The 23,597-nt window shown below is 40.6% G+C and overlaps 2 protein-coding genes across 6 annotated transcripts in view; one reads left to right on the top strand and one right to left on the bottom strand.

The window, feature by feature from the left end:
• Positions 1–30: 30 nt before the first annotated feature.
• Positions 31–10,689, bottom strand: usp1 (ubiquitin specific peptidase 1). Of its 4 annotated transcripts, XM_071486152.1 has the most exons (10): positions 10,381–10,688; positions 10,100–10,236; positions 9,640–9,872; positions 8,473–8,617; positions 6,839–6,940; positions 6,439–6,620; positions 5,177–5,898; positions 4,593–4,751; positions 4,000–4,201; positions 31–3,134 (listed from the first exon to the last, which is right to left on the bottom strand). In XM_071486152.1, the coding sequence occupies exons 3-10, from the start codon at positions 9,807–9,809 to the stop codon at positions 2,354–2,356; spliced, it is 2,463 nt and encodes an 820-aa protein (XP_071342253.1). In that variant the 5' UTR covers positions 9,810–9,872; positions 10,100–10,236; positions 10,381–10,688; the 3' UTR covers positions 31–2,353. The 4 variants fall into 4 exon arrangements, with proteins under 4 accessions (XP_071342253.1, XP_071342255.1, XP_071342254.1 ...); XM_071486154.1 differs by lacking the exon at positions 10,100–10,236 and having other exon boundaries at positions 8,473–8,614; positions 10,381–10,689; XM_071486153.1 differs by lacking the exon at positions 10,100–10,236 and having other exon boundaries at positions 10,448–10,688.
• A 777-nt stretch (positions 10,690–11,466) lies between these two features.
• Positions 11,467–23,597, top strand: part of kank4 (KN motif and ankyrin repeat domains 4) — a 74,217-nt gene continuing 62,086 nt past the window's right edge. Inside the window, exon 1 of one of the 2 annotated variants that reach the window (XM_071486131.1) lies at positions 11,467–11,747. The gene's annotated coding sequence lies outside the window, so the exon portion shown is untranslated. Of the gene's footprint in view, positions 11,748–13,811; positions 14,289–23,597 lie in introns of those variants that run through there. The other variant, XM_071486129.1, reaches the window with a different exon arrangement.

Here is a 23,597-nt window from a genome sequence, read left to right as displayed (position 1 = left end):
GCAGTGAAAAGGATCGCCAGAGGGGACATGTGAAGGTAAAAACTTTATTGCTTACAGAACCAACCTGCCAACATTAATATAATTACAGCTGGAATGAGGTACAGTTTAAAGGACACACTAATCAGGGCTGGTTTATGTTATATTAAACCAAGTCTGCAAGCATTCTGTTAAATAGCAGAACTTGCCTTGGAAACCTTTCCCCAGTTGTAGAGCATTTGTAGTGAAATAACTGAATATGGCTTACACACATGAAAACAGCTAAATGACAACTGAGTCGATCCCTGAAACAGTGACTGGACTTCTAGACACTTTGCTGAACCTGAGATGAGCAATGTCACCTTTACTGAATATTTCAAACTATACAGACAATATTTGTTCACACGCAGAGCTATGGAATATTATTAACAAACCACTGAGTTAGCACAAAACAAATTCAAGCTTTGATCAACTTTAATGTCACTATCTGAACATTTACAGGGACAAATTCTGAAGCACACATCAAGCTCGGAGAGCGAAATATGTGAATTTAGTTTTTAAAATTTTTCATAATTCTCTCTAGCTTGTTTGAATAGATTCTGAACATTGAGAATATCCTCATCATTTTGGCTGTTGTGTCACAAAAAGACAGAAAGGGACACATTTATTTATTTATCCGAAAACGCCTAGAACCATTTTGACATTTAGTAGAAGCCTGAGTGCAGTATGATGTAGATTCACATGAAGTCAAAGCCATTAGTTTGTGATGCTCTCAGCTACAGTTCACATGATTAATACAAACCGCTAGTGCTGCAAGTGTGCAGCTATGCAGATTGCAAGTGAATTTAAGTTGATCAGATGTGTTGCACTTGAAATTCTGATTGTGGTTATTTTAAACTTTATAGAACTTATAAATCTGTCCATGTGCACCTGTTACTACTTGAATGTTTTGTGCTTTGTCGTAAACCTTCTAGCAGATAATTTTCTTGGGAAAAAAAAGCTGTGGGAGTCAGTGTCATTGAGCAGGGATTTGCTCTGTGTGTTTCAAAACTTGAGCTACAGCTCTTAATCCATTGGCAACTATTCTGATAATTGAAGTCATTTTCAAAAAGAAACCATTCCTAAACTTTCTGGTTTCTTTAGTCCTATAATGTTTTCACCATTTGACATTTCATAAACCAAACAATCAATTCATTTCTTAAAATAACTTCATTACAGCCCTGTGTGAAACCCTCCTGTCTCTGACCCATCCTTCTCCTCACAGCATAAACCTAAAGTACAGCGGAAGGAATAGACTGAATTTTAGGAAGTAACCCTTTAAATAATATCCGGATCTCACACCTGATTTGCACGTTAAAATATGTGAATTGTTAGTTACACACTAGATTAGATATGAGAGTGGAACAAGTATTTTATAACCTTGCTAAATGGATCTTATAAAAACCTGATAGCTTACTGAAGAAATAGCAATTTTATTCAGACTGAATTGGCACCTTGAAAAGCTGAGTGAGAAACTCTACCCTGCATAAACTACTTGAATATAAACAGCACCTACAAAATATGTAAAAGCTTTGTATATATTGTATACTTAACATTTTAGTGTGTTTTATGTAAAGTCAAACGCTGTATGCTTCACCAGCATAGATGTAAAATCTTGAGAACAAGATTTCAGTGCAGATAAAACTTTCAAAGAGGTTGGTACAAGAGCTGGGTAAAGGCTTTTCTGAGAAACTAGAGAAAATATCGGAAGGAAAAATTCTGCAGCATGTTCTGCATTGCCTCTGTGTGTGTTTTATTTGGCTTTAAAGGTTGAGTAATCGGTCCTAATGCACAGCACTGACATAGTCTTTTATAAATCCAATTAAATAGAATAAAAAAACTTTGAGCTAGAGAAAAAAGACATTTTCCAGCATTTTATATTTGGACTTAAGGAAATGTTAGTTTAAAAGTGCTTTTCCATTTTGCAAAAAGGAATCATACAAACTCAGTGACTGAGAAGACAAAAATAAAACAGGACATGGTATAGACAAAGCCAGTGTCAAGAAAATCATAGTACAGGCCGCAAAAAAGACCCTGTACAAAAAAAAAAGTCTCAAGCTTAGTCACCCCTGGCACATAGAAAATTATATCCCCATTTGTCTAGCTGTTTTCAAGATATAACTTTGAACCCAAACTGAGAAGGTGTAAACAGTCTCTGCCTCAGATGGATTCTGGGCTGAAAAGTAACTTCAGTTCAGGTTTTAAATACAGCAGCCACAGTATTTTTGGCACTGTTTGTAGTATTGCAAAATACAACTGTCTTTTTTCTGAGCGCTCACCTGCCAAAAAGCCCTGACTGGCACAACCCCCTGAGTCAACCACAGTCTTTGTGCTCCTGTTAGCATCCAGGTTCGGGCGTCCTTCTGTAGAACAGCAGGTAAGGTGTCGATGAGGAGCACGTCTCAGGAGAACAGGCTCGCAGGAAATCCTCCTCCTCAAACAAACGCACCTCAGAGTCATCAAACAGCATCCACTTGCCTTCATATTCTAGGAGGTTGTTCAAAGCCTGCTGCTCTGTGGCTCCCACCCCACAGGAAGTCACTGATGCCTCCTCTCCTGCCTCAGGCTCCTTTTTAAGTCCAGCTTCAGTGCTTTGGCTGAGACTGTTGATAGTTTTTCTCCATTTAGATCCCTCTGTTGCTCCTTTATCTGTGTGTTTGCTGCTGCTGTTCCCAAGCTCATAACTGGACAAACTCCTCTGGCCCCCCAAGAGTCCCACCCCTCCCTCAGACAGCTTTTTGCCTCCCTGTTTGCTGCTAGCCAAACTTGCACCTCTCTGTCCTCTTGCATTCAGGCTGAAAGACACTTCTCCATCATCGTAGTCCGGCACTTCATCTTTCACCTGTGCTCCCTCTTTGCATTCCTTCTCCTCTTCCTCCTCCTTTTCAGTTTCTTTTCTGTCCTGCAGACAGAGCTTCACATCTTTCAGATCAGACATGCGGACGTAGGCAGTATAGTGGCCACTGCTGATGGTGACGCCACTGTGCATGACCACAGCAAACAGCTGATAGTGTTGGCCTTTAGTGGACGAGGGACGGGTGCACCACTCCTCCAGAGACAAGTTCAAAGGAGTCTGCAAAGGAGTGTTCACCTTAGAGAGGCCTGCATAGGGGTCCAGTCTAGGAGGAAAACAAACAGGGAGTCGAGTTAATAACAGTATAAATACGATAGGGATGAATACTACAAAGCTATCACTCTCATGTCAGGGTGTTTGAGAGAAAAACGGGGCAGTTATGCTCCATGGATGTGTAATACCAACAGTTCAAATTATTTTTAAAGAGCTTCACTGATGCATGTTTGTTTACAATTTTACTGCCAATGTGAGTTAACAAACCAACCACCCTGTGGTTACTACTGCACACAAATAATGTAACTAGTCTAATAACTAGCAACTCACTCTTCATTTTATATTTGAAGTAGTTTTCTCTGGGCGATCCTTATTACAAAAGGATGTTGTTTACTATAAAACAGCAGTAAACATCATCTTCGTGCAGCAAATTTACAGTTTTTGGAGGCACAGACTTAAAATCTGGGTGAAAAGGAAATCTATTTATTAAAGCAAGTATCTGTAAATTTATTAGAATTTTTTTTTTTATGACAATCCTTTTGTATTCTCCAAAGAAATAGGAGTGGCTAATCAGCGACTGAACTGTGAAGCTGATTTTTAAAAATGAAGATATGTGTAAGCTCTCATCACCAAACAACTGAACTGAAACTACAATTTGACGGGGGAAAAAAAAAACAAAAAAACAGAAAACTCTTCACACAAGATCCACTTATTGTAAGTTTTCTACATTAACATTTAAAAGTTCTAGTCTGAACTTTGTGCTAAACATTTTTTCTCAATTTTTTTCAAACTTTCAGCCTCGATGACTTATTTTGGCAATATTGTTGAAGAAAATGATTCTAAAAGATTAAAAAAAAAAACAAAACAGATGAATGAAAATGTGAACAGTAAAAGGTACATGTGTTTAATCAACTCACTCTAAACTGTTGGCAGAGAAGCGCTTCAGATGAATGGTGATCACTTCAGGAGTTTTGTCAAACAGCAGGCTTCTCTCAGCCTCTGTGTAATGATGACAGGTCTCACAGAAGTATTTATCCTCTCCAACAATGCGCTCCACTGAAGCAAACTGACCGATGGCCCATTTCAGAGTCTTCAGCTCTGGTTTTGGGTCTGGTGAGACTGAGGAGAGAGTAAATCGGTTATTAAATTTATTATATTAGTATTTTTCATCTGCTGTGTGACCTGAAAGAAAAACGAAGAGTGTACATGTGAAATTCTTCTGTCAAGGCAGTTTTTTTTCTGGATATTCACGATAAGATTGCCTCCCAATTTTAGTTTGCCGAGGGTGACAGTGTAAAATAAAAACTTGAAAAAAATACAGTGACTGGATTTGTATGTTTGTGTGTTTGGACTGTGCAGTTTTTTTTTTCCACAATTCCCTACATTAGCCAAATCATTGTCATCATTGCTACAGTGTGTGCATAAAATTTTTCGATGAATCATGGCATCTTGTTTTTTTGGATCAAGTGCAAAGAGATGTTGTAGAAATGGTAGTTGTAGAAATCCTCACCCTCTGAGAGATCATCTGGGCTGCTGGGTTGGTCATCGAGCACTGGGACACTGATGTCCTGGAAGTCCTCTCTCCTCTCTGTGAAGCTCTCACACTCCAGGCAACGAGTCCTCAGAACCAGCCGACCCTGGAACAAGCGCTCCATCAGGTCCAGGCCCTCTGAATACAACAGAAACAAAAAGACATGGTTGAGTGATGTGTCGTATTTTGTCTGCAGTCACATGGTGATACTGCGTTATTGACCAGAGCAGAGGTTAAATTCAGCATCTTCACTGTCGTCTCTGCTTTTCCTATTTCTCTCTTCTGTTTCAGTGATTGAAAGTAATTTTTTGTAGTTGAATAACCCAGTAAGAAAGAAAAAATGAAACGCCAAAGCTCCAAAATGATACTTAAGTAAAACCTCTTTTTAAGATCAATTATTAACCTGTCACTTTATGATCCTGAGTTTTATCAGTTTAACTATGAATCCTCAATTTGCTGCAGCTAAAAAAAAAAAATAGACTATTTGTATTCATTTATAATAAAGGAAGTAATTTCTCTCTCCTAAAAGAGGTGTCCCTGTAATAACAGTAATCATCTCATACCTTCATGTTTCATCACTTTCTTGTCTTCAGCCGTGTTCTGTGGTGATTTCTCATCACTGCTCTTCTCATTCTGACTTTGTCCGTTCTCCTGCTCTGGCTTGTTTTGGTTCTTCACAGTCGTGGAGCTGATCTTCCCCACGCTGCGGAACTTGGAGAAAATACTTGGCTGTTTCCCAGAAGGCCTCAACCAGCTCAGCTTAGCTCTTTTCTTCCTCTTCCCCTCTGCCTCTTTAGATGTCTTTTCACCTTTCCCCTCACTGTCGCTCCCTCCTTGCTCCTCCCTATTCAGCTTCTTTATCCCCTCCTCCTCTGCCTCCTCTTCTCCATCTTTATCCTGAGTGCTGTCCAATGTGATGTCACTGGAGGACTTCCTTTTGGAGCGAGTGAAGGGTTTATTTCTGCTAATGTTGTCTTCCTCCACATCAGATTTCTTAGACTTGACAGATTTTGGCTTCTTCTTGGCGTTTCCGACCTCAGTGTCGCTCTTTCTCTTGCCACTGACTTGGCCGTCTTCTTCTGGGGGAATTTTGGATTCCGTTACAGAGTTGCGGGAATCCAAATGGACACCATTCTCCACTTTGACTTCTGTTACATCATCCCCCCCCTCTGGCTCCTGCTCCTTCCTGATGGTGTCACAAGCCTCCTGGATATATCCCAGGATGCACTGCAGCACCTCCTGGGCATCATGCTGAAGATAGCCCTCATACATGGGGTTCAGTTGCCTGCAACACAAATGAAAAAACACTACAGTCAGATAATCAGACATTAAGTAGTCTTTTTCATATCAGTATAAATTAAATACCTTTGTTTTTGACTGTTGGTCAAACAGATTACCATAGGAATTTACAATAAATTAATCGAAAACACAATAAATACTCTTAGCAATTAATAAAAACAATGGTTTAATACCCTTAATTATGACCTTTAATTCACATCTGGGTTTCCTTCAGAAGTTGTTGCTAGTAATTTAACGCCAAATAAATATACATACATGTAATGTGATAACATTTTAAGCTACTTTTAATAGTACTTTTTTTTTTTTTTTTTTTTTTTTAATTAAACATGAATGAAATGAAAAAATATTTCTTCAGTTACATTTTAGAAAAGACAGTAGGTCAAATTTCTGTTCATGTGTAATGGATTCACAACTTGTCAATCCAGGTGGAAATTATCTACCTTTTTCTTACCTCTTACCTATTTCACTGTATGATTCAAACTGCCATTTGTGTCCAGTTCATAACACAAAATGATCATATTGTTACCTGAGTGTGTGAAGTATTTTACGAGGCGGCGTGGCGAGCTCTCCTTCACTGAAGCTGTCAGGGCTGAGCAGGAAGCTGGACTGCAGCTGCTCCACTGATGTTATCAGACTGTTGAAGCTTCCAAGGAGCTCAATGTGAGCGGGCACAGACTCAGCTACACCCTCTGACTGCTGACAGTGTGGCTGTAGAGAAAAAAAACTATTAAATAAAACAGCTTCATATCTGTTAAATCAAAATCAGCTTAGAAGGTCTGAACATAGTAACACTTGTATTTGATCACAAAACATTGTATAACAGCCCTAATATCACATGTGCAAAGCTCATTCTTAATTAGTGGCATTGAAAAAAAAAATTGTCTTTGCCAATGTACATTTTTTGAATAGAATTGTTTTGCACCAACCTCTTCGCTTTTATCCATTTCTTCCTTTGGTTTGTCTTTTCTTTTAGACAGGCCGTACAGTTTCTTGATGCCTCCTCTGAGTCCTGGACAGTAGTACAGAACCTGCAGGAGCAACCAGGTCAAACAAGATTAGTCATCATATTTTTCCCTTGACTTCTTTACATGGAATTCATCCGTACAGCTAACTCAATCATAATGTTATTATTTCATCATTAAACACTTGGACCTGGATACACAGCAGAAAATGGATTCATTAACTACTTGAGAATATAATTACAAAAAATCCACATAAATTTTACAGGACAGGGGGGGTTTTCAAGCTATTTGTTTGGCAAAAATCACATACAAAAACATGTTATAATAACATTTCTGCCAACAACAGGAAAATAAACTAATTTATAACTGAAATTTGAGACTTTTGAGGTTTTGTTTTGCACCAAAATTTAATGACCCATTAACTATTCCCTCAACCAAGTTCGATACAAATTGGTTCAGTGCTTTTTCCTTAATCCTGCTGACACAGGTGAAAACATAACCTCCTTGGCACAGGTAACAAGTTTCCTGATTTTATACTGCATCTGGGGGTTTGCTGTATTGTCTAACCAGTGGCCTAAAGGAAGAGTTGTCCTTATACATATTGTATGTTCCATCCTCTACAATGGAAACATCTTTCTTGTTCCACACCAAAGAGGAAATATGGCCCCACGGCTACAGAAACCCTGTTTAAACAGGTGCTGCAGAGGAGATCATACATGCCTGAATGTGCAATACAAACCTCCAGTCTTGTCTTCCTCTTTACACCCAAACACTGACACAACAGATAAGCTACAATGAGAGAATAAAATCTGAACACATAGTGTGTTGCAGTCATGAGCACACAGAATGCTGTGAAGCAGCCACTTATCTCCAGGTTTTAGCTGCTCTACATCAGCCACAGAAGACACTGATTTGCCCACTATACACACACAGTGTTTCTGTCTACAGCGCCAACACTCAGTAATACTCTTAGTGAGTTGCTTTATAATTTCTCATGCAAGACAAGGCCTGCAGTCTCATCAATTTGCAGTTTGTGGTGCTGTTGAATTGTATTGCATTACACAAAGGTGTAACTGTTATTTAGACTAGCCTCATTGGCATAAATGGGGTGGATAACATAACAGACGTGTATAAATACAATTCAACAGCACCACAAACTGCAGCCTCCAAAATGACCATTAAGTTGAATCATCGCTTCTCTAAAACACTGACAACAAAAACAATATAACAATAACAATATAATGATTTATTGCAGGGCGGTTGTATTCAACAGCATTAGTCTTGGCGAGCTGTACCAAATAAACAGACAACTGACTGTATTGTGACTTATTCTATGACACATACCAAAAAAAACAAAGTTAAAGCCATAATAAAGGTCAGTGGCACAACTGGGTCACAACTGATCAATATACAAACAACTTATGATATTGGTGTTTTATACAGTAACCACACTTCATGAGGTGGTGTCTGGCCCTTTTCAAACACAAGTTATGGTCCTGGTTGTTGTGCAAAGCATTATCCTTTATATACATGTATCTATACACATGTATGTTTTAGCCAAACAGCTATTAAACATTCTGTTGCTGGTAAAGACCCACCTGTAAGATACTGTTCAAATAGCAGGTGTTGCCCAGGTTGTTGAGCCCCACAAATGGCACGAAGTTCTCTCTCCTCTCACATGACAGGAGAAGACCAGGTGAGGCTGGACATGGAGAAGGACCAGGGACCACCTGATCACAGCTACTAAACAGTGAAGAAGAAAACACAGTTTCACATTAAACATCAGCTACTGGCTACTTGTTTGATTCTTACAGTTTCACTGGGGCAGGGCAACACAGTTGCAATCATTATCCACTGTTGTATATCAAATGGAAGCAACCTCTTGGCCTGTAGAGGGTAAAACATGACTAACTTTCCTTGGCTTATCGACATACAATATGTGTAACATTGAAAAGTTTTAACTCTACCTCTAGAATTTCAAGAACAACAAATTTTTTTGTATCTTTTAGTGGTAAAAAGCAGGGCTGTAGAACCTCTGGGGATCCCTGAAGGGGCTGAAGACATTCCCTGCATGTAAGGATTTGTCTGGGTTTCTCAACCTTGTCTGGTTTATGACCCCATTTTAAGTACCATTGTAAAATAAGAGTTGTCAACTTTCCTTATAAATGAGAAGGACATGCTTTCACACACATTTTGTTTTCAAGAGCATGGGGACAGTGATTTAAATGGAATATGGTTCAATTTTACTGGTGCAACTAGCGATTGTTTGATCTGGCTAACATTTTAGTTGATTAAACAACTAGTTGCTGGGTCTATGAAGTATTAGAAAATAGTGCAAAATTTACCTAATGATTTCCCAGACCTCAAGAGGACTCATATATACACACATGTCCCATAGTCCAAAACCCAAAGGTGATAAGTTTATTACAACATAAGCCTGAAAAAAATCCTCAGTCTGATGTTTTCTATTTTTGCTTCAAATGCGCCACAAACGATGAATTTATTCTTAAAATAGTTGTTAATATTTTTCTTATGATCGACTACTCATTTCAGCTCTAGGTATCCCTCTCTACACATTGATTGTGTCCTCACAGATGCTGTAAAGCACAAGAATATGTCTGAAACTGTTTGATTGTGTCGTTAGTTACTCCGTTGCCAAAACATGCCAGCCAGGCACATCTTTCTTTAATAAGGTAGGGAAATAAAGCAATTTTCTGAACTTTGTATAACCCCAAATACATTACACATTGACAGCACCAGCCCACCTTGCCTCAGGCTCCACTTGTTCAGCTGTTTTGGCTTCATCTGCTTGGGGTTCAGAGAAATCCAGAGCCCGTTTCGTTTCTTTCTTCTGGAAGAACTTCAGAGACAGTTTACTCTTCTTGATGGGGCTCCCCAGGGCCGCCGACACATTTTCCCCCTGCAGACCTGGCATCTTTATATTCTGGTAGCTTGAGGGTGATTTTTTTTTTCTACTGAGATGCAATAGCTCCTCTCACTGGCAAGAAAAGGAAAGACAGATTTTGATTTCAGAGGGCGCCATCAGAGTTCAACGATACCGAAAGTAACTACGCAGTTAAGTTACTGCTACCAAGTAATGTTACTACAACCAAACAAGCTACATTAAATTACTGTAGACACCTCTGGTTTACAAAGTCTGACCCAGTTACCTACTGAACAGCGCATTATATAACATATTAGCTCAGCCGGCTAGCGCTAACTTACTAGTGCCTCTCTTGTTTTCATTGTCCCCTTCAACGCTTGAAACCAGAACCGTTTACACTGGCAACCGTTGTCTTTTTAGCGTCAGGAAGCGGGGACGACGCAGCAGCTACCGGACGATAAACCGGTGTTGTTGAGGGCTCTGAACACAACACGGCGACAAAACTGGGTCAAAACGGTGCGGCGAGGAGAAAACCTGCACCACGCCGTTTCTAACAGTTCACTTCGAGAGAAAAAACTCATCTCAATCCCCCTACAGTGTCCAGGCCTTCTTAAAATCTTACCTGAATGAGTCATCCTAAATTGAAGTTAAGTATATTTCACGGAATATCCAGTTTTAGAGCCACTTACAGACTATTTGACAATTAGGACGGTGCAGCAGAAGTTGGCGCTTTTTCCTGCTGGAGGACCAACTGGCTGCACCACTGCCGGTCAGACTCCGGCACGACGTCAAAACATCCGGCAAAAACGTCCGATTAACGGTCACCGGCGACACGAAACGTATTTCAGACGTATACGTAAAACTTGTAAAGCTAAGCAGACTTCTGTAAAACGATAAAACCAGAAAGACTCACATATCCCGATCTCAGGCTTAGATCAAGACACCTATGTAATTTAGGCCCCTCTGGTCCACTTTCAGAAGCCATTTTTGTAGTCATTTGTCGTGTTAGAGACATGGAGTAGTGTGCTTTTCAAATTAAAAGTGAAGCTGTAGTTGGTTGAAAGTGAATCCTACATATATATCTAATTAGGGTTAATTGAGAGTCAAATTAAGGCACACATGGAAAAAGCAAAGTTTTAAGTCCACCGGCGTTCATGATATTACAAATTTTATTTCAATGCATTTAAAAGAGTATTACATTTTTATTGTGCCAATGTAAACATGTTACACACAAGGTTAGAATGGGTGTATACCTGGCACCTTGGGATTAATTTTAGTCTTTTTTTTTTAATAAACAAATACATTATGGTGTATTATATTAGGTAAAGTTTTTTCTTTTTTTTGATCCCAAGGGAAACGTTCACAAACTATCCTGCTGTACAAAAGTAATTAAAATTATCCACACTTTTACCAGCTGCAGCGTTAAAGTGATGTACACACAATGCAGCAACAATTATACTCCAATAACATAATATACAGTATATTATTCTTAAAGTATATTTTGATGCTAATACGTTGTACTTTAACTCTTTTGGATTATAACGTAGCTTTTTTTTTTTTTTTTAACTCAAGTGAAAGATCTGAATACTTCTTCCACCACTGATAGCCTCTAAATTACTACCCTATTGTTGTTCGTGATGGGGCTTTTATTTTTTCCTAACGGAAGTATCGCGATATCTCGTCTGACTTGACAATCGTCTTTTTCCGTAATTCAACCATGGACTATATATGCAAAATAAGAGAGACAACATTTACTGTTTAATCTATTTTAGGCAGACATGCCCGATACATATTTACTGGAAAACAAAACAGCTCGTCATCGTAAGCGATTGAAACCGGATGTTACGCGCAGTGTCCACGTTTAACCGACAGGGGGCGACAATGCCCGTAGAGGTGGCGGTCGACCTGTCCAGCAGCATCGTTCTTACCTTCACTGGAGCATCTCTTCATCTGACAGTCAGCAGAGGCTATCCTTCCAGGATTTACACGGTAAGATACTATTTACGATTTCTAGGCTTCCTACCTAAGCATATAAACCCAAATTTGCGTGAATGGCTCGCAGCGATGGTAGTCTATTAAATCTCTTTTTTTTTGGCTCGTTTGTATCACTTGCGTTGTGTTGGGTTTTTTTTAAAAAAAAAAAAAAAAAAAAAGGCTCCAGAGTGTTGTTGCTGGCGTGCGTTTTTACAACATGGGGAGGATTGATGCACCTGGATGCAGCGCAGAAAGAAGAAATGACAGGTGTGTCGTTTTCTCCTCGCATACATCCAGTAAAAGCATTAATCAATACGATGGTATGCAGGACGGTCCGCTGCAGCTGCGGAGTGCCTGCTTGGTCAGCAGCAAAGATGTAGCCTACTATCGGTGGGCATGAGCTTCAGTGCTTCAGCTTCCACAATCCACTCAGGTTGTCTGGTTTTGGTGATGAAGTGATGTTGCAGTAAGGATGCTGATGTAGTAGTCGATGGGATGTAGTTTGAAGGTGCAGGACCTGCCAAGGCACTGCATGCCACCACCATCACCGTCCTCTGTCTAAAGCCTCAGAATATGTTATCTCCTTAATCTCCAGCCCTGTGGTGGCTTTAGCAGTACATTTCTTCACTAAATGTATGAAACATCAGTGGCCCGCCTACTTCATTTTGAATTAATTTTAAACCTCACAGCTGATGTTTTATCATTTGTTAATGAGAAAGATTATATTACAGATGTCACACTGGAACCAGCAGGTGATTTATCCAGATTTTACAAAGGGGACGGGGACGGGGGGGGACGGGGGGGGGGGGGGGGGGGTTGTTATGCTTTCTCACGTCCCATCTAAAATACAACCAGGAGATGCAATATAAGGGGGGATTACTTCCCTCATCACCTCTTGATAACATCATTTTCTCAAGGGAAGTCAAGTAATCTGAACAAGGCAGAGTCTGCCACCCATGTCTGAGGATATACGACACTGCTGAAATCAAAACACGGCCTTGTTTTTGATTGGCTATTACATTACTCATTGGATGCACCAGGGTTGTCAGACGCTGAACGAGGTCACCAGACAGATCTGAGCAATGAAAATGTACTTTTCCTGGAAATGTATTCCTCCACTTGCAGGAGACTCTTTTTTCCATTTTTAGAAGACATGAATTCACAAATTCAAGGGAAAAACTAGAGGAAAAACATCCACTTGGCTGAATTTCGAAAAACTACCCTGACTATAAATGCAAACATGTTAGAGATGTTGGCACCCACTGGCAGATCCAGCAGGAATTTAACCCCTAACCTATGGTAGTAATGAGGATCATTCTCCATGCACTGAGCAGTAGAATTGGCCTGTATCAAGGCAGGCTTTGTCCCAGGAGGCACGAAGCTCTCATGGCTGGAGCAGTAGAGGTGGGTGGTGTGGCGGCTCAGAGCCCTGCCCCATGACATTAAAAACACCCCCCTTCAGCCCCCATCCAACTTTTCTCCCAGGAGGGGAACAGTGGAGAGAAAATGAAGGCATGTTGAGCGACAGGCAGTGATGCACTCCAAGAATGAGAGGCATGTCCTGAAGTCTACTACAGTTTACCTCTCAACATCAAACCCCTCTGTACACACGTGTATGCAGTCTTTTTTCTCCTTCCCCTTTTGTCCAGTTCTGCTGACCTGTAAGGCATAATGTCTGTCTGCGACCCCTCATCACAGGAATGTTTTTTGCTGAAGAGGCGAAAATAGCAGAAAGCAAACGTGGAACAGTTATGTTTTAATCATGTGATCCCTCAGACTTATCCTGGGACCTGTTGGGAGCACTGGATTTATCAACAGAATTTCTCAGCTCCACAACTTAATAATAACTTACTGTGAGCACTCATTAGAGGCTGTTTTTGCCACGAAGACTGTCTTTGCTTTGCTCTCCCATCAGCTGGTTTATTTATTTTCACTGAAACCCTGGCAGCCATTTCTCACAGGCACTGTTCAGTGGAGGGTAATTTGTGTGTGTGTCTGTGTGTTTGTGAGTGAAACAGAGTTAATGAGATCCTTTATTAGTGTATGCATGTGTGCATAGCCCCACATGCATATGTGCATATATCAGATCAGATCATATCCCAGGCTGCTCATATGATCTTTCCTGCTCTCTCTCTCTCTCTCCCGCTCTATCTCTGCATACTTTAAAGAATCTGAGCGACTTCCATTTGATGCATGCTGAGGAGGTGGGTGTATCCAGCCGAGCCGCTCTGATGTGAGGAAACAGTAACTCTTCCATCCTACTCAGTCTGCTCTCTGCTCTCCTGTTTCAGGCAGTCTGTCTGCCCTCTAGCGTAGTACTCTCCTTTCACTCACCACTATTCATCACCATCTAGGATACATTTACACAAACCCACGCAGGTAGACAGAGTACTGTCCTCGTAGACTGAAGCGTTTGCTTTTGGCTGATAGATCGAGGTATATGTACATTACATTGGAGAGAAATAGAACGTGGGGACCTATAGCAGTGCTGTTGAGGCTGAAGTTTCCTCCCCTCTACGTTTTTTGTCCCAAAGGATACCACACACAGCTGCAGAGGTAAGGAGAGGATCGATGTGCTCTGCACTTTTTTCTATATCTTTCTCTGTATTTTGAGCTTTTTCTCTCTCAGCTGTTTTTTTAGTTGCTTTCTTATGTGCCTCCTTTGCAATCCTCTCCTCTCATACTCCCTTTTCTTAAGGTATCTTTTCTCAGATTGAATGTATTGATCCTGTTGTCATTCTCTTTTTTGTCATTTTTATTCTTCTTACAGCTTACTTAATACTTACTACTACTTACTACTATCTAGTGCCCTATTTTAATTTCTGTCTGTCCCGTCTTGGTGCATTTCATTTTAATTACATTTTCTACCACCAAAATACTGAATCTACATTTTGAAATCAACACAGAAGAGTTTATATTCTTTCCAGCCTCACTGTTTGTTTTTGGTTTTTTCGCACTGAGCTTCGGGATCTTCAGCATCAGTGTGTTAATCAGATGCTGTAAGTCAGGCAAACATATACATATCTGGGCATGCATGTACAATAATATTGACAAAGAAAATCTCCTGCTTTATCTTTATTTTTCTTCCTCTCTCTCTCTCTCTCTCTCTCTCTCTCTCTCTCTCTCTCTCTCTCTCTCTGTCTGTCTCTTTTATGTCTCTCTGTACCAGCTGATCCCTTCTCTAAAGCATTTCATTAGCCAGGCCAGGTTTCAGTGAAATTCCCTGCTGGCCTGACTAATGTTTTTCAGCTGGAGCCTGACGTGCACATATGCATATGGTTACAATTCACACATACTGTAGAAAGTATTACGCTAACCAGGCAGAGGATGGAGTAGGGAGGAAAAAGCGAGGGATGTTTGTTGCTTTGAGTGATCTTATATGCAAGTTTGGCATGATTGCTTCTCAGCGATCTGCATGCACTCACTGTGCATCCTTGCTTTGCTTCTCTACCTCTCTCCCTTTCTCTGTCACATGCAAACCTCCCTGTCTCTCTCTGCCTCTGCTCTCTTACGGGCTGCATGTATTCTCAGTTAGTGTTGGTCACTGCTCTGCCTGCCACAGAGCATTGACCATGGTTGGTTGGCTAACCGCAACTACACAACATTAAAAAGGCAAAGTGTTCCTGTTACAAGGGGCATGTTTACAGGGTGCCACATTGTGAGAGCGTGTGTGTCTTTGTGTGTGTCTTTGTGTGTGTGTGTGCGTCTTTGTGTCTGTGTGTTGTATGCTGCATTCACTGACATTAAAAACTCTCCATCCATGTTCAGGTTAAAGGGCACATTGTTATTCAAACACACACACACACACACACACACACACACACACACACACACACACACTGTCCTCCGAGATATGGCTGACCTGCATTATCGTACCATCCCACGTTGTGTGTGTGTTTATGTTTGTGTGTCAGTGTGATTTCCTTGGAGGTGCAGAGAGGTGAGTCACACCAGCTCTCATTCTGGTGTCGGCTGGAGCCATTCACTGTAGCGATGTCATGATGTGTGATTTGTAAATTGACACTGTCTGATGAAATCATCTGTCTGTGAAATGCTGACTTTTCAGGAAATGTAAACAAGAAAAACTGCCTTTTTTAAAAACTTGTTACCCATGAATTTTTAAGGTTATCCAGTACAATCTTAGAAGGTTTTGTAATCCCAAGTCTCATAGAATTTTCTAAATACTCAGAGGAGCTTGTAACCCTTTAAAAATCTAGTTAAAATATTAATATTGGCAAAAACAGAGTTAGAAGGATTACATTGCATTGGAAGCATTAAAATTTGTTTTTTAGTGTTTCTTTTAGTGATTGTCTTGTTTCCACCACAAGTCAGTTTATGTGCCTGTGACCTGCAGCTGTGATGTGATAAATCAAATTAGCAAACACAACAAAATACACAAATGACAAATATTAAAGAGGAAAAAGCACATTGGGAAAAAAAAGTACTTGCACAAAGCACATTTCTGTTTATCCACAGCTGGATTTTCATCTTTATATGATGCATTTGTTTTTAGCAACGTTAGCATTGTGGCCCTATGGATGAAAATATCGGTTTGTCAGTTAGTCCAACACTTTGGTCCAGACTGAAAAATCTCAATAACTACTGAGTGACATGTTGCACAGATGTTCGTGGTGTCCAGCAGATGAATCCTAATGACTTTGGTGAACCTCTGACATTTTCTACAGGGCCACCATGAGGTTGACATTTGTGGTCTTGAGTGAAATGTTTCGACAACTGTTGAATGGATTGGCATGGAATTTGTCATGCACATTCATGTCACCCTCAGGATGAACTGTAATAACTTCTGTGATCCCCTGACTTTTCATTTAGTGCCATCATCAGTTCAAACTAAATTTAATTTGTCCAATATTTTGGTTAATGGTTTAACACCTGCAAAACCAATTGTGTTTCCATCAGCTTCAGTTGTATTTTGTATTATATACACATACTGAACATGGGTAACATTATACTTGATAAACATCAGCATGTTAGCACGCTGATGTTAGCATTTACCTCAAATTACCTACAGGAGGAAAAACAAAAATGAACAAAGAAAAATTCTGGGCTAAACTAATAGCATGGATATTAAATTAGCTCAGTTTGGTCCTGCAGTGGAACCCATTAGGGACCCAGCCTTAGGTAGAACTGTATAGAAAATTTTTAGCAGCTTAATCTGATGGAAAGTGTATTCAAGCACAGACACACACACAGTCACACACACACACACACACACACACACACACACAGGGCCCACCCAGAATTTGTAGCCATTCCAGTGAACATCTTGGGTTGGCTGCTCTTCTACAGAAAAGCACAGAACAGTTTACACTGAACTTCACATGCTATGTTTTTCTTCCCTCATCGCCCCACACACACACAGACATACACACACACACACACACACACACACACACACATGCATGCATGCACATAGTGGCTTCACACACACACACACACACACACACACACACACACACACACTACTCTGGTCATATCTTTTGAGTTTGATGGTCACAATGATAATTATTCAAATGTATTATTCTAATGATGGCTGTTGGCAAAGAAACAACTCAGTATAAACCACATGGCACATGACAAGATGCTTTTACACAAACATTGTGGTGATGTGTGTGTGTGTGTGTGTGTGTTTGGCGTGTTTGGAGCAGTGCGCTGCAGGTTGTTTTCTCACTGAGTGAGAGCTGAGATGGGCAGTAATATGCATGGTGTGTGTGTGTGTGTGTGTGTGTGTGTGTGTGTGAAGTTGACCGGTGCCAGTCGATGCCAGTCTGTACTCAGTCCTGACTGGCTGAGCGCCCGGCGCTCCCATGTGGTTCATATTCTCCAGACTTTCGCATCCAGCGATTTCTCCTAAGGCTTCTCTGAACCTGTAAATGCCTCTTTTGGCCGACACAGTGTGGGTGTGTTGTCTGCTAAAGTGCGTACTAAGTTGATTTCTCAAAATGATAAAATGTGTTCAGTTTTTTCCTGAACCAAATAATCCACCACAGAGACAAAACAAAGATAGAAAAAAGACACAAAGAGTGTGAGGTGTGTACATGTGTTTGATAATGAGCCAATCAGGTAGCTAGTTGAACATATTATTGTTTTATCTCCAGAGTATTACTGGTTAAAAAAACAGATGTTCTTTCATTGAACAAGTGGCAGCGTCTGGGTTAAGGAGCTTTAGGGCGTCTTAGCTGTGCTGTGGGAGGAAGAGGGACTCCCTAAACTCTCAGTCTGTGTCAGTCATAGAAGCCAAATACCCCTCGCTGAGAACACACACAGATACATGAGGGCCAGGAGTATGCTCTCTCTCACACATACACACACACCAGCTGAGCGAACGCCTAGGGATAGCACTACTAATCTCATTCTCTGTTGACACACTATTCCTCAGCTGTTCCATGCTTTCACAGCTCTCTCTCACCATGTCGGTATCCGAAAGCAGGAGGTGTATTCGTTCCTATTAGCATCAGCAGAAGGGTGAGGTCGCACCAGGCCAGAGGTGTGTGTGTACTTTGTGCTGGCAGCACATCTGCGCTGCAAACCACAGCTTCCCAGAGACCTCACGACTTTAAAAAAAAAAAAAACAGTGGGACTTGAGAGAAGTTCAGATAAAGTGGCTCTGTGGTCCTCAGGTGTTGTTTTTTAAGGGGGTAGTATGAGAGGAGATATTCTCTAAACATAATTCATCACATTATCCAGCACTACTGAATATATTTAGGACACATTTAGTACAATCCAGTGTCAATGTACCTTAGTTCAGACATGTGGCCAGACCTGAAAAGACACATTAAAGATATATAAGAAAAAGCTGAAGTATAAGATAAAGTATAAAAACAGAAATGTGTGGATCTAGAAAAAAATTGGAAACTTTATTTACTTTTGATAAAATGAGAATTTTGTAGATATCAGCACTTGTTGTGGCTGAGGTTTTTTGGAGAGTAGCCAGCCAGCATTGAAGTCATTGCCAAGGTAGGCAGATTTCTTTCTTTGCCCTGAAAGCACATTTTGTGTTTAAAGGAATGTCAGCTGGCTTAGATCTGTTTCACTGCACAGTCTGACTGCAGACTCTGAACCCAGTTAACCTATCAGTTTGGTTCTGTTGGCTGTTCAATGGTTGGTTGTTCGAATGATATGACACATCATGACTCAGAGAGCCCACCATATCTGTTCCATTGTTTATTTACTTCTGTCCAGGTTAAGATTGATTCTTGCAAGTCTAGACTGTTTAACTGTTAGAAAAGAGTGGAGAGCATGCTGTAGACTGGACAATGCCAGTTTCCTCATTTTTAAAAAGAACATAAAAGCAGTTTATGCGTTTAATTCTGCTGGTTAGCACATGGCGTGGGCATTGGTCCGCCCCTTATTTTCCTTTCGTCATGTTTGATGCACTGACATTGATGAGGGAGAAATGCGACACTTGTTTGGGTAGTAAGAAAAAAGAAAAAACCATCCAGCAGCTATGGATTAAGTTTACTGCTGAAATAAGTTTCACCCTATTAATTTTCCTTCTATGTTTTGAGCTGCCAGTTATATCAAACATTAGTGACAAAAGAAACTATGTGATAACATTAGTCTTTTGGAAGACACTGCTTTTAATTTTTCTCCTGCAATACATTTTCAGTCACCAAATCTGGGTCAGAACATTGCCTGGGTGCCATTCAGTTCTTGCTTAAATATTACTGACTGCATTAGGCACGTTCTTGTGACGAGTACCTGTGGGAATCAGTCTACTCTTTGAAAAACAGTGGGTTTTGCTGTGCATAGATTTGCATTGTTAGCATTGTTTCTGAGCTCAACAACAGTGTGTGTGTCTTTGTGGAGTTTTCATGGATGTGTGAGTGGGTGAGCCTGGCTGGACGAGGGTCACTGAGGTGGGCTGCAGGTCATCTCTGAGGGAAGCTATGGAGATCTGAGGAACAATACAAGCTGTACGCTGGCTTCCTTTGTTCTTTGGCTTCTGGTTATGTGGGTGGAAACAAGCCTGGTTTTAAAAATACCAATTTTAAAAAAAGCAAAAGGTGACTAAAAAGTTTTCTGTGAAGTTGTTATACTGTACTGCCTCAAACCATATTAGTTATTTTAGCTTATGAGCTACAACATGTAAAACCACAGGAGTGATCCTTTAGGATGGAGGTAGGGATGTAGTTTCCGGTGAGTTAGAAGCAGTCGTCATTCATCCAGCCAGGTTTTCAGGTAAAATTTAAAGCTAGGTTATGCAGTTCAGCCAGAAATAAAGTAACACAACCGGACATTTGTCAAGCAGCAACACTCAGGAACAATGGCTAGGTCCATCCTTACATTGTTTCCCTGCTCTGTATCCCCACCACTGCTCCTTAATAGGTTCCTGGCATTGACAGGCAGGAAAAAACACAGTGTGTCGTGAGAGGAGTCGAGAGTGCTGAGGGTAACGTGGGACTTCCTTAATGGAACCGTCCTCGTTAAATACTGTGTCGTAATTGGATGGCTACAGGAGGCAGGAACTTCCTGTTTCGAGTGTTGTTGAAAGTGACCACTCCCTGCGCAAAGTCAAAGACTTAGTAAGTGTGTGCATGCTTGTGTGTTCACTTTTGTGCGTGTTTACGGTAGAATCCTGTGTGTTTTCTGTGTGTGTACATTTTAATATTTAAGATGCTTGTGTGTTTATAAAAAATAAAATAAAATCTGCAATCTGGTTTCTGCTACACTCACACATGAAACACTTTATTTACTGAAGCATACACAAATGCACTTTTATTGCATTGCAGTTTGCAATACACTGGTCTATTTAAGCTGTCTGTGCTCTGCCAATGCTGCTTCAGTGCTCCCTTTACAATTATTGATGCTACTGCTTCTGCTGAGGCTTAGTATTAAGACCACTTTACGCTGCCAGGTGTGTGAAGGGAGTCAGAGATGGTGTGGTATTATCCCTGTATCCCATATGACTTCAGACTGTTGGCCATGTCTTTGAGTGTTGCCTTTCAGAACAAGTGTAAACATGTTTTGATTTTACATGTGGATGGACAACACTTTGCACAAACTTAATTTCAAGCATACCCTAGCCTTCGCAGCATTTCATCAGTTCCCCTTCCTGCCCATCATCCAACTGCAGGCTCTGATTATATGTTTTCCTCATGTGGAAGTTCATCGCTGTCACTCCTCAGTCTCCACTGCTGCACTTAATGTGTGATTTTCTGCTTTTCTTGGTTTTGTATCACAAATGGAAAATCTTTGGGTTATGGACATTTGAAGATGTCGCTCTGCTCTCTTGGGAAAATTGTGATGGACCAGTTTCACTCTAAAGTTATCAATTAATTAATAAAATAATTCTTGTACATATAGTTGTACACTATCCCTAAGATACATTAAGGTGGTGGGCACCTGTATGACCAATTTCTCTTGTATTCTGATGTTTACATGTGGAAGCAAACTGTTCAGTAAGTGACCTGTAGTGAGGATGGATGGATGAGAGGAGTCAGTAACATCTTTAGGAGGTTGGTAGAGCAAATCAAAGATGTCTAAAGAAATACTTCTCATGTGTATGACTTCTAAAAAAAAAAAAAAAGGGACAAAACTCACTCACTCACACACACACACACACACACACACACACACACACACACACACAGAATCATCATCATCAAGTGCCCCAAACCAGGAAGTGATATCATTCAGCTGCAGGGCTGCAGTGCCAGCAGAGCTGTGCGTCCTATTGCAAGAGGAAAAAAAGCAGCAGTGTGGAATTAATGATGTGGACATTGTTAATACCTGTGTGTGTCTGTGGTTTTGTATTTTAACTTTTACCCTGTGAACCTGTGAGTGAGTCACTTCAATCAGCTACTTCAAAGCTAAAATTCTCTATTCTTCCGCTCAGAACATATGAAGGTCTACCCTCATTTATTTAAAGGTCATTTGTGATTGTGTGAGCTGCTGGTGCTGCAGCTTTTGCTGCATTCATTCTTCTTGTCTTGTTGTTTTCACTGTTTCTCTGCAGTAGGTGTCAGGAATGAATGGCATAAGTCAGTACGTGTGTACGTGTGTGTGTGTGTGTGTGTGTGTGTGTGTGTGCCTCTGTGCACCTGTGAGAACTGAGGGATGGTTTTTTGTCTGTTTTGTACTCAAAACCCCATCCTCATTCTCAGGACAACCTCAACACACGCTTTCTCTGTCTGATGACTCCTTTCACTAATAAAAATTTCATGTTTCCCATCTACAAGCCAAAGAGATCATCTCACCATCTCTCTCTCTCTCTCTCTCTCTCACTCACACACACACACACACCTGTGTTTTTCCCAGAGGTTAAAGCATACACAATTGCGCTGAGAGATGTAAAGAAGAGTATAAGAAAGGCAGAGCTGAAACAAAGATGAAAAGGGAGAAAGAGGTGATGAGATGACTGAGCGCGAGTAGATGGGAGAGATTTTTTTCAGTGTGAGAGAGGGCGTGTGTGTGTGTGTGTGTGTGTATGTGTCTGCATGCTCAAAGGTTGTTTGATGTTCTTCCCATCTTTCAAACTAACTGTGGTGAGATAGCTTGCACTAATGGGTTGCATGAAGCTCAGGAATGTAGATCAACAGATGAAGCTTCCCTGCTGCATATAACCGTCTGTGTGTTTGTGTGTGAGAGTTTGAAAATAACACTGCGCATGTATGCAGTGTTGGCACACACAGTCACTTGTAAGTGACCATGCTATGAGCTTTCAGAGTGTGTGTGTTTGTCTCGGTCAGAGTCTTTCTTGTGGGAGTTGCAGAGTGTTTGGCCTCTGTGGAGCTGCTGCCTGACTGGGACTTAATGAGTCCTGAACTCTGCCTGTTCCTTCACCTGTGAGTGTTTGTGTGTCTGAGCATTTCAGTTTCTCACCGCTTCTGTCTGGAGCTTGTTTCCTATCAGGGACCAGGTGGACACTTCTGTATTTCAGTGTTGGATATAGCAAATTTAATTCTGCAAAACAAACACTGTGTAACGATTTCCTGTGATCAACAAGCCAAAACTTGCATAAGATATTAAATATTATATTATTAAAATATTTCCATATGCCGAGTGCGTTGATGAAAAAAGTGTGTCAGCTATGTGGCAGAACTGTCTCTGTGTGGATACATCCAAAAAATAATAATGAAGATAATGTTTGCTTTCAAGTATAAAGGCTCAGTAGATCACAACAAGGTTTTGCTGGCATCAGGTACTAGGATCTAAGTGTTAGTAAAAAGGTAGTCTATGGAGGCTAGCCCTTTATTCAGTAACAGGCAGCCAGGATCAGGCAAACAAACACCAGACTTGGCAGGAAAAATACACACAGCTGGCAGGCTACAGGTAAGAGGCACACAAATGTGCTTGAAATCCACATAAACCTGCTGCTATAGTAACATTAAGGGAATTAGACAATCTGGTGATAGCTGAAAATTAGAAAACTATCTTTAACTGCATCCTAATTCAGGCTCTGCTTCATTTGACGTGTGCATTTCAAGAATTAATACATCAAAATGGTATGCAAAGGTTGTCCCCTTCCAAGAGCATTTTATGAAATGTAGCCCTCGATGCATCTTTTGACTGAATCGGGAGTCTATTACAGAGACTCTGAAAAGAGAGTCAGAGGCATCAAAGGAGAGAGAGAGGGAAGGCGCAGGTGTCACTGTGACACAATCAGGCTAGATTGCAGCACTTGAACTGGCACACCCACTATGAATGACTCCAATCAGCAGAACGGTATCATCAGCGAGGCCTCTTCTGAATGTCAATCAGGGCCAAGTGTTTGAAGCCATTCTTAGTTTTAAAAAGCAGTTCCTCTGTATAGCTTTGAGGTAAAAATGCATTCAAATAAGAGTAGTTTCTTTGTTTTGGCTGTACAACAAGTTCATAGAAAAGGATAAATAAAATAATGGGAAA

Source organism: Trachinotus anak, unplaced genomic scaffold (genome assembly GCF_046630095.1).
Source record: "Trachinotus anak isolate AG129_WGS33_773 ecotype Australia unplaced genomic scaffold, CSIRO_AGI_Tana_v1 ptg000010l, whole genome shotgun sequence".
Lineage (NCBI taxonomy): Eukaryota > Metazoa > Chordata > Actinopteri > Carangiformes > Carangidae > Trachinotus > Trachinotus anak.
The sequence above is the reverse complement of the archived record's forward strand: the minus strand, read 5'-3'. Positions and strand labels throughout refer to the sequence as shown.